At 33.3% G+C, this 11,776-nt stretch overlaps 1 protein-coding gene across 1 annotated transcript; it reads right to left on the bottom strand.

Moving 5' to 3' along the window:
* LOC109332400 (vacuolar amino acid transporter 1-like) lies at positions 957-10,988 on the bottom strand. Its single transcript, XM_019567371.1, has 4 exons — positions 10,840-10,988; positions 10,607-10,709; positions 8,767-9,374; positions 957-1,523 (listed from the first exon to the last, which is right to left on the bottom strand). Exons 1-4 carry the CDS (start codon positions 10,846-10,848, stop codon positions 1,005-1,007), a joined length of 1,239 nt encoding a protein of 412 aa, XP_019422916.1. The 5' UTR covers positions 10,849-10,988; the 3' UTR covers positions 957-1,004.

Consider the following 11,776-nt stretch of genomic DNA (forward strand, 5'->3'; position numbering starts at 1 on the left):
CCTAGTCTGTATGAACTGACTATGACTTAACCGATTATATACATCGTATTATTCAGGAAATTGTGAATCAGGTTAAGTTATCATTCGATAACGATAAGTTGATTTTCCGCATTCGAGTTACTTAAGTGATGTCCCGGAAAAGGAAAAGTTTTTAAAAGGAAAGAATTTTATATGTCACCAATTCAAAAGAAAATATTTTACCCATTTTTCCGCAATGTTTTTGAGAAGTATTTTTCGGGGCGTTACAGTTGCCAAGGGTTATACCCAGTTAGAAAGTGGGATTTCTTTGATACATTTTCTCATGTAGTCAAAATTACCACTGTTAGAACTATTTTATCCTTGGCAGCTATCAAAGGTTTGTTTTTGGAAGAACTGGATGTGAATAATGTATTTATGCATGGAGATTTGCATGAAGAGGTCTACATGACTCCTCCTGGAATTTTTCTTGATGATCCACATCATGTTTGCAAGTTGCACAAATCACTCTATGGGTTGAAGTAGACAAGTAGAGAGTGGCATAAAACCTTATCCTCTGCCCTAATTTCCTTGGGCTATGATCACTCCTAAGAAGATCAAGCTATTTTCACTAAATCCAACCCTCATTCCTTTACTGCCATACTTGTGTATATGGATGACATGGTGTTAATTGCAGATAGTCATGATGAGATTCTTCATGTCAAGCAGTTTCTTGATCATACATTCAAAATCACCAGGAAATTATATATACATATTCAGTTAATTAATGGATACATAGTTTATTCAATTGGTACATATTTTTCTCCTTTTCATCAAGAACTTGAGTTTGAGTCTTTCATACATATACACATATATAAGACAAAATTCTAAATGGGAGAGTATCAAACATCTAATATCATATGCATAAAGAACTTAAAAAATACTAAGTGACCATTGTCAAGGATTTGTGAATATTCCATTACTTGATAATATAATGCATATGATTGGATGCATAATTAAATAGATTTTTAGAACCCTCAATTACACCTTCAATGTTTCAGATGATTTACTATCTGCCTCACAGATGTGATAGTACCCAATACACCAATGAATGATCCTATGAATAGAATTCCTATAATTATCATAAGCTCTAACCCAAATCTCCTCGCAGCTTTATTTATCTTTAGGTAGCAAAGACAAGGTAACAATAATGAAACTGTTACACTCAAGAATGCACCAATAAATGCCATAACATACCCAAAAAAGGGAATGAATAGTGCCACAAGCACAGTGGTGGCCACAATTGTTGTCCTGATGAAGATGGAAATAACTTTACTCTTGTTGAAAAGCTTTGTGTCCTCAATTACATTAGCTATTGGGGTGATTATAACAGCATACTTGGCGAAGGGGTTGATTAATGTAGTATAAATTGCTATTTCAGTGCTTATTTTCTTTGTTGGCAGATTCAATGTGACTTGAGACTTCAAATAATCTCCAAACATCATGTAGCCTATAATGGCCATGGATCCGTAGGTTATGGTGCTTGTGATAAAGCAAAACAGCAAAACCTGCAATTGGAAAACATCAAATAAACATAAGTGTCATTTCTACTTACTACGACTGTTGTTGCTAAAAAGTGGATAAATGTTTTTGTGATTAAAAAATGTTTTTCAATTTGATGCAACTGATGTTTTACATTTTAGTATGGTGGTACTAAAGGTGAGCATAGGTCGGGTTGGACCGGGTAAAGATTGTTCCTTAGCCGACCCTAAATGTTGATCGAGTCATTTTCTGAATCCGGACCTAGACCTGAAGCTAACCTGACCTTAAATGTTGACCACAACAATCTTTAAACATGTTCCCAATTAAATATAATGCATACCCTTTTAGATAAAGTTTTCTCAATATTATTTACTATCATGAATATGTAATTTCACATATGAAATGATATATGTATAGATATTATTAATCATGTACATATGATGAAAAAATTATAGAAATAATGATATTTTCTAACAAAGAGATGTTATTACTCCATACATAATTAAATAGAGACACATACAAACATGATGAATGACTAACCAAGTGACGGGTCAGGGTCGGGTCATGTTTGTCTCTGACCAACCTTAAATATTGATCGGGTCTAATTTTTAAACTCGACTCTACACCCGATGAGACCTGACCCAGCTCGAACTCGATCATAATTAGGTCAAGTTAGGTGAGCAGGTAAGGTCAGATCCTGCTCACCCCTAGTTAGTATATAGTAATGGGCATCCTCATCATTACATTCATCTTTCTAATTTGAAGGAGAAGTTAATCATTGCGCAAGCCAAATTTTCTATAAATGAATATAAACAGTTGTTGGGAATCCTTCCTAATTGATATGGAAGTAAGATCAATGAGTCTTGGTAGATGAACCATTGAGTACATTCAATGATGGTTATTCCAAGGTCTTGGAATAATTCATTGACTCTTGAGAACTTTGAAGTCTAATTTAGAAAGTTGGAGTAGCACTTTTTAAGGTGTCTTGAAAAGTATGACAACATTTAATTATTCACTATATCTTTATGATGAAGTCTTCCTTCCCTTCACTATATATATAGGGGACTTGTGAGGAATAGATAAAACAAACAAGTGAGAAAGAACAACATAGAGAAAAATGAGAGAGTTTACATCCACATAGTGTGAGATTTATATTCCTAGTGAGATACTAGAGAGAGTTTGTATTTCCATCCTTTTTGGGTGAGATTGAGTGTTATTCTCTTAGTAAGAGAGAGTCAAATATCGTAATCATACTTTCTATAGTGGAGATATTTTCTGGACTAGGTCTACTGGTTGTTTCCTTCTCACATTGAGGAGGTTTTTCCATGTTAAAATTCTTTGTGTCATTTTTCTATTCTTTTCCCATTTAGTTTATCCATTTGCCGCTTCTGCAAGTGCCTATTTTGCATCACATTAATGAGGGAAATTGGTTTTGAATTTCCCAATAGTGGTATCAGAGCTCCCAGGTTCATTCGGGGAGCGTAGCCTATGTAGTCCATGATGGAAGGAGTCGTTAATATCTCATTCGATGGAGCCATGTTCAAGTTGACAGCTGACAACTATTCCTATTGGAAGCCCATGATGGAGGAACATTTATATTGCAAGGATATGCATAAGCCTATTTCTTCCAAAGACAAGCCAGACGATAAGGGTGATAGAGACTAGGTGCTTTCGAATCGAAAAGTTGTTGCAATGATTCAGAAGTATATTGATAGAAGTTTATTTGAGCATGTGTTCATATACACAAATCCTTATGAGTTATGGTCGAAACTTGAATCTATGATTCAAAAGAAAACTCCTAGAAATAAAGCATCTCCTATTAGAAGGCTGGTGAAACTCGACTACAGAGATGGTCAGAGCATGATAGAGCGCTAGAATTCATTCAAGGTTCTTATTAATCAATTGACAAAGATAGATATGAAGATAGATGATGAGTTGCAATCACTTCTACTACTGACTTTGTTGTCTGAAAGTTGGGATACATTGATGGCCATACTCAACAACTCAGTCCCTGATGAGAAGGTCTCAATGGACACTGTTTCAGATAGTTTATTGAATGAAGAATCCATAAGGAAAGAATGGAGTACATCTTTCTATTCTGAAGCAAATGTTGTGGAGAGACATGGAAGAAGTGAAATTATGGGAGGAATGAATCTCATACAAGAAGCAAAAGCAAATTTAGAGGTCGTTCTCAATCTTGCACGAGGTCAATAACATGCTATTATTGTAGTAAAGAAGGGCTAAGATATCTAAATGCAGGTTCCTGGAGAGAGACCAGAAAGCTGGAAATGTTCATGAAGATTTAGTTGATCCAAGGAAAAATGGTAATAAGTCTATCACAGCCATCGCCACAGACGATGTTGTTCTCCCCATTGTAGAAGACAATAACCTAAACGTTGCATATGGTGATTGTGCTTGGATCGTTTATTCTGGTGCTTCTTTCCATGTAAGTCCACATGAAGGTTTCTTCTCAAACTACAAAAAGGTGATTATGGTACTGTGAAAATAGGAAACCATGTTACTAGCAAGATTGTGGGAATTGGTGATATTGTGTTGCTAACAGACATAGAGGGAAAACTTGTACTAAAGGAGGTGAGACATGTCCCAAATATGCTCTCAACCTTATCTCAACGGGTAAGTTGGATGATACTAGTTTTGTAAGCCACTTTGGTGCTGGAAAGTGGAAACTAGCAAAAGGCAACCTAGTTATTGATAGAGGCTCAATGGAAGGATCTTTGTATATTATGCAAGGATGAATTTGTTCTGGAGAAGCAAATATTGCTACCAACTCCAAAGATCTTTGGCATAAGAGATTGATGCACATGAATGAGAAGGCACTTAAAATGCTCGCCAAAGACCACCTTCCAGGTATATAAAGTAAAATTTTATTTTCTCGTACTAATTGTCTTTATGGTAAACAACATAGAGTTAATTTTCAGAGAATAGACAATCCCTCACGAAGAGATGAAGTACTTGAATTGGTGCATTCAGATGTTCGTGCACCATCTAAAAGATCTCTTGGAGGAGCCTACTACTTTGTCACATTCATATATAATCGCTTGAGAAGAGTATGGGTCTACTTGTTGAAAAGAAAAGATCGAGTACTATCAACATTTAAAAAGTTTCATGCACTAGTCGAATGTGAGGCTAGGAAGAAGTTGAAGTGTTTGAAAGCAGACAATGGTGGAGAGTATCGTGGTCCATTTGAAGCCTACTGCAATGCTTATGGTATCAGACTGGAGAAGACACCACCAAAGACTCCTCAATTGAATGGAGTAGCTAAGAGGATGAACTGCGCAAGTGAAGAGAAGATCAGATGCATGTTGCAAAATACCAATCTCCCCAAGTCTTTTTGGGGTGAAGTAGTAAAGATTGCAGTGGATCTAATAAATCAGACACCTTCAACACCCATGAATAGAGAAATTCCAGAGGAAGTATGGTACAAGAAGAAGACATCCTTCAACTACTTGAGAGTACTCAGATGCAGAGCCTTTGTTCATAATAAAAAAGATGAGAGAAAAAAGTTGGATTCTAAGACCAAGGAGTGCATTTACCTTGGGTCCCCAAAAGATGAATTTGGGTACAGACTATGGGATCCGATAAACAAGAAAGTTGTGAGAAGCAGAGATGTTATGTTCTTTAAGGATTAGACGATCAAAGATGTTCAGAAGAAAAGCCAATGCAAGTCCAAAGTTCGCATTGATTCAGGGGGAGAGATTCCTCAACATATAGATCCTGATCATCAAATAGATCCAGAACAAATAGACCAACAGGAAAATCCTGCTCACACATAACTTGACTAGATTAATGAAGAATTAGATCATGATGAAGTTGTGGTAGACACATAAATGCATCAAGAACCCGAGCCTGTATAGTATCAGATGCAATTTGAATTGAGACACTTCAGAAGAGGCAGAATATATTCTTCAAAGTATCCTGAAGAAGATTATATCACATTGATAGATAATGGTGAACCTCAAGACTTCTCAGAAGCTATGTAGACAACTGATAAAGAAGAGTGGATTAAAGCCATGGAAGATGAGATGAACTCATTACATGAGAACCACACTTATGATCTGGTGGATTTTCCCAAAGGAAGAAAAGCCTTGAAAAACAAATGGGTTTATATGCTTAAAGTTGAAGAAGGAAGTTTGAGACGAAGGTACAAAGCTCAGATTGTTGTGAAAATATGCAATCAGAAGAAAAAAGTTGATTTTGATGAGAAATTCTCACTAGTGGTGAAGTATTCCTCCATAAGAGTAGCATTGAGTCTAGCAACTAGCTTAGACTTAGAAGTTGAACAACTTGATGTCAAAACAACTTTCTTACATTGAGACATCAAAGAAGAAATCTATATGGAGCAACCAGAAGGTTATGAAGAACCATGCAAGGAACACTTAGTGTGTCGTCTGAATAAGAGTTTATATGGTCTGAAGTAAGCCCCAAGACAGTGGTACACGAAGTTTGAATCCTTCATGACCAAACACAGTTTTAAGAAGACAATTGGTGCACCTTTTAAACTATTTACTTGAGAGGTGCACCTTGACTGAAATATTAAAGTTTTGGTGCACCTTTTAAACTATTTACTATTTTAGTATACTTTTTTTAGCCTCGTCAAAAAAACTCAGGACTCGCTGATAACATTAACGAGTTAATATATAAATTATTTTGGTAAAACTCGTCATTGTAACTGGCGAGTTCAAATGTATTATTTTCATAGAACTCGTATTTGCACTGACGAGTTCAAAATGAGATATGGATGGTATGTATCTTGGGCCCAACAAGTCGCTCTACCAAACACTCACACACCTTGCCACATATATCAAATCAACACACCTAACTCTTAATATATGTTGCATGATTTCAACTTTATATTATTGTCCTTTAATATACAAAGTGTATCAAAAATTCAAATGAGATATTTAAATTACACTTATATTATATTATAACTAACCAAAAATAATAAATAGATATGTTTTGTTTGACTTAATTATGCTTGTTTGTTTAAGAAAATATATTTATCTCTCCTATATGGTGGTATGTTAATGAAAGTATATGATTAGGGTTGATTTGTGTAATAATCAGGGGTGGTTTGTGTAAGTGAACAAATGGAGAAATGGTTTGTGTAAGTGAACAAATGGAGAAATGGTTTGTGTAATTTCACTAAAATTTAGGGAATATTAGTATAATTTACTCTTACAATAATTACACTTCATTTGTTCTTATTTGAGAAGATACACTTTCCTTTGGTATTAAAAACATATAAGGATACAAAGAGAAAGTTGAAAACGTTAAACATATGTTAAGAAATAGGTGTGATAATTTGACATATGGAGTAAGGTGTGTGAGTGTTTTGAACTTGTCAACCGCAAATACGAGTTCTATGAAAATAATACATTTGAACTCGTCAGCTACAATGACGAGTTTTACCAAAATAATTTATATATTAACTCGTCAATGTCATCAGCGAATCTTGGATTTTTTTGAAGAGAAAAAAAGTCAACTCGACAATTGTATTGACATGTCTCAAAAAGTACACTAAAATGATAAATAGTTAAAAGATGCATCAAGACTGTAATATTTCAATCAAGGTACACCTCTTAAGTAAATTATCTGATCATTGTGTATTCATTAAAAGGTATGAAGATGGAAACTTTAATATCCTCCTCTTATATGTTGATGATATGTTAATCATTGGGCGTAATAAGACCAAGATTGTTAGTTTGAAGAATGTTTTAAGCAAGTCTTTTGCTATGAAAGACTTGGGCCCTGCAAAGTAGATCCTTGGAATAAGGATAATCAGATATCATTCCAAGAAGTTGCTATGGCTATCACAAGAGAAGTACATCGAGAAAGTTCTCAAGAGATTCAAAATGGATAAGGGAAAGCGTGTTAGTGTTCCATTTACTGGACATTTCAAGTTAACAACAACACAATGTCCAACTAGTGATGAAGAAAATAAAGAAATGAGCAAATTGCCTTATTCCTCTGTGGTAGGAAGTCTAATGTATGCTATAATTTATATAAGACCAAATACTGTCCATGCAATTGGGGTTGCGAGTCGGTTCTTGTCCAATCTCGGTAAAGAGCATTAGAATGCAGTAAAGTGGATATTATGATATCTGAGGGGAACTACCAAAAGATGTTTATGTAGATCTTATGTTAGTAGGATACACAAATGTTGACATGACTAGAGATGTATATTCCAGAAAATCTACATCAACTTATCTAACTATATTTGCAGGGGGCTGTATCTTAGCAATTCAAGTTATAAAGATGTATTGCATTATCAACAACTGGAGTAGAATATACTGCAACATCTGAAGCTGGAAAGTTACAAAGTGCAATTCATCTAGCTAAGAATCCTACGTTTTATTCTCGGACAAAGCACATTGATTATGTTAATATTGGATACAAAATGCGTTAGAATGGTGAGTTGCAGCTAGAGAAAATTCATACAGATGACAACTGGTTCAACATGATGACCAAGACAAATTTCACTCAAGAAGCTAACAGACTGTTATATAGGTGGAAGATTGGTGATACCCATCAATTAATTCAGGAATGTGGAGATTTGTTGGGAATCTTTCCTAATTGATGTAGAAGTAAGACAAATGAATCTTGGTAGATGAACCATTGAGTACTTTCAATGATGGCTATTCCAAGGTGTTGGAATTATTCCTTGACTCTTGAGAACTTTGAAGTCTAACTTCGAAAGTTGGAGTAGCACTTTTCAAGGTGTCATGAAAAGTATGACAACAATTAATCATTCAATGTATCTTTATGATGAAGCATTCATTCCCTTCACTATATATATAGGGTACTTGTGATAAAGAGATACAACAAATAAGTGAGAAAGAACATAGATAAAAGTGAGAGAGTTTATCCACATAGTGTGAGATTTATATTCCTAGTGAGACACTAGAGAGAGTTTGTATTTTCATCCTTTTTGGGTGAGATTGAGTGTTATCCTCTTAGTAAGTGAAAGTCAAATATTATAATCCTACTTTCTATAGTGGATATATTTTCGGGACTAGTTCTCTTGGTTATTTCCTTCTCACATTGAGGAGGTTTTTTCACGTTAAAATTCTTTATATTATTCTTCTTTTCTTTCTCCATTTACTTTATCCACTTACCGCTTCTGCAAGTGCCTATTTTGCATCACAAAGATGAAGGAAATTGGTTATGAATTTCCCAACTAACCGTCAATAAAAAGGGTTATTCTCTCAAGTATATTGCAATTAGTCGGAGTACAAGTTAATTAATTACCTTATAAAATTGACCTTTATCTTGCATGGAGTTACGTAGTGTTGGAAATACTGCATGACCACAATAACAGAATGTAAAAAGGCTCACTGTAGTAGACAATCCTCTCCAATTTACAAGTTGTCCTCTTTGGTGAAACCCAACACCATCAACTTCACCAACCCAAAGAACACATGCAACAAGAATAATAGGAGCAACTACCCCACCAATAGAGATGTAGGCCAAAACATCCAAGCTTCTCAACCATGTTGTTGGTAATATTACCAAAGCACTAAGCAAAACAAAGCCTCTTTTACCTCCAATTTGAAAGGCACCAATTTTGAAGTTCATGTTTGGAAACAACTTCTCCAAGTTGTCACCTTCCAATATTAGAAATTCAACTGCAACTAAATACAACTCTAGGCACATAAAAGTGGCTATCACTGTTCTTCCTTTGTACCCAAATGCAACCTCACCTATGTCAGAATAAGATTTGATTAGTGGATTTCCATCCATACACCTTTGGAGAAGTAACCCTGTGTACCAACATAACATAGCAACAACAAGTAGTAATATCAAACTCAACCACCCTACTTGAGAAACTGCATAAGGCATTGATAGTATCCCAACACCTGAAATATCATATGATCCATGTTCAAATATTATAAGCACCAAAATAAATATGACAACTGGGGTAAGATATCGTGCACAGGGTACAAAATTACAAATTTTAATTCATGTGCATCCTCCCATGTCCTAGATATGTCATGGATGATGCGGTCTAAGTGCTGATTTTCATGTGTTATGATATAAAAAATATGGTGTTAATGTTAAAAATGTGCGATTTATTATTAAAATTGTTTCATTAACTGATTAGGATATTGACATATTAGAATAAAAATTAGTGATTCACTAATTAAACAATATATTACTAAATTATATATATATATATTAATATTAAAAACTAATAAATAATGTAATGATAAATTTATTTACACTATTTGACAAAGTAAAATGTGTTAAAAAATTAATAAAAAATGTAATAAATACTTTTATTTACATTACTTAATAAAATAAATATATACCTAGATCATGTTTTATGATTATAAACAAATGTAATGTTGTGTTTAATATACCATAATAACATTTTAATAAAAATTAAGTCTAACTGTTTTTTAATTTCCATACTCTAATAAATCAGCCCATATATTTGGTTTTCATGAGTATGATGAATGGTCAATATAATTGCTATAACATATTGAGGTGTCCCGAATCTACAAGTAAGATTTTATATTTTTAACTATGGGACAAACAATAAAACTCTATACGTCTCACCGTATCTAGGCAAAGCTAAAGAACTCTTTCATTGCACACGGTTAGTTTCTTATACTTTTGTGGGTAAGTGGTATTTGCAATAATTGAGAAAGGAAGATAAGATATATTATCCTAAATTTTGTTTCATATCAATGATAATGAAATAAAAATAATAATAAATATTAAAAAAAAATTGATATGATATATTTTTAACTATGTGGGATAAGATTTAAGATATGATTTGAGACAACATCTAAATATGTTTGGATAGTTGAATTGCTACAACTAGGAGAAATGGAAAAGTAGAAATAAGTTTTATAGTATTCCCAAACGGTTATAGAATTTATGTACCAAAAAAATAGTTATAGAATTTGAATCAGAATACTGACAATGCATGTAATTGAAAGAAGATAACATGTTTTGCTAATTACCTAGTAGAACTAACATGTTATTATGCAAAACATTTTATCTTTTGCCAGCCATCATTTGAAGGGTGGTGAAGTGGTGTTATTAAGTGTTAAGGAGTAAGTGAGTGAGAGAGTTGATCAACCTGACAAGGCATTGAGTCCATTGAAACAAGTCATGAAAAAGTTGGTTCCTTTGTTGGATTCTCCTGAATTTGAAACTTGTTGGCTTTGGTTCTCCATATTCTTCTGCATTATATATATTGTTGGGTTACACTAGTGTAAAATGGTAGAATCAATTATTCATGACTGAATTCTCAATAATAATATGAATCATCATGCAAATATGTTAAATGGTGGAGAATGCAAAAGAGAATACCTGGTTCATGGGAAGATATAGTGACTAAGTGAACATGAGTAGATAACAATCATCTTCAATAAAAAAATGAGTATTAGGCAGGTTTATAATTAGGAAAGGGAGCAATCACAATACAGAGAAACCTACTCACACGTCAAGATCACCTTTTTTGTAGAAAAAATCATAACTGATATCATTGGTGTTTTGATGGAATTTTATTTTATTTTTGTTTTGAGGAATTTGGGCCATATCTAAACTGAAGCTCCCGACATTTTCCATTTTTATTTTGGATTGGGTGAGTTTATTAGACAAAAATATGTTTTTCCAAATCTTATTTCAATTCATATCTCAGACCAATAAATTAATTTTTTATTATTTCTTTTGTTTTTCCTTCAATTTTATTGATCGATTTCAATACTATTTGGGACATCATATTCACTTATAAGCATGTACTTTTTTATTTGTTCATCCACAGCCATAACTAACAATTAACAAAGCAGTCATAATTAATTTTTTTATAAAATTATGTTTGTTCAAAAAGGAGGGTTAATAATCATTTGAAACTTTCTAACAAGTCAAGATTAAAAATTAAGAAAACTGGTTATTTACATATGTCTGTGTATACAGTGTTAATAGGAGCAACTCGAGAGTATCAAGATGACTGGGAAATTTTAACTTTGTAAGGAGTACATTTCAAAACAATTAATTCTAAAGAGTGAGTTTTATGTTTTAAGTTACTTCCTAGAATGTTATTCTGTTATAATGAACTTTATTTGGATAGTGAAATAAATCATTTTGACTGAAAATATATTAATGATTTTTTTTGTCTTCAATATGTATATGATATAAAAACCAAAATTCAATTTATTTTTAGTTGCAAAACGAGGTAGTTAAGGAAATGGATAGCCGTAAAAAATTGTAATCGACCAAAATGTTGATAGGACAAACTCTAATTTTT

Source organism: Lupinus angustifolius, chromosome LG18 (assembly GCF_001865875.1).
Source record: "Lupinus angustifolius cultivar Tanjil chromosome LG18, LupAngTanjil_v1.0, whole genome shotgun sequence".
Lineage (NCBI taxonomy): Eukaryota > Viridiplantae > Streptophyta > Magnoliopsida > Fabales > Fabaceae > Lupinus > Lupinus angustifolius.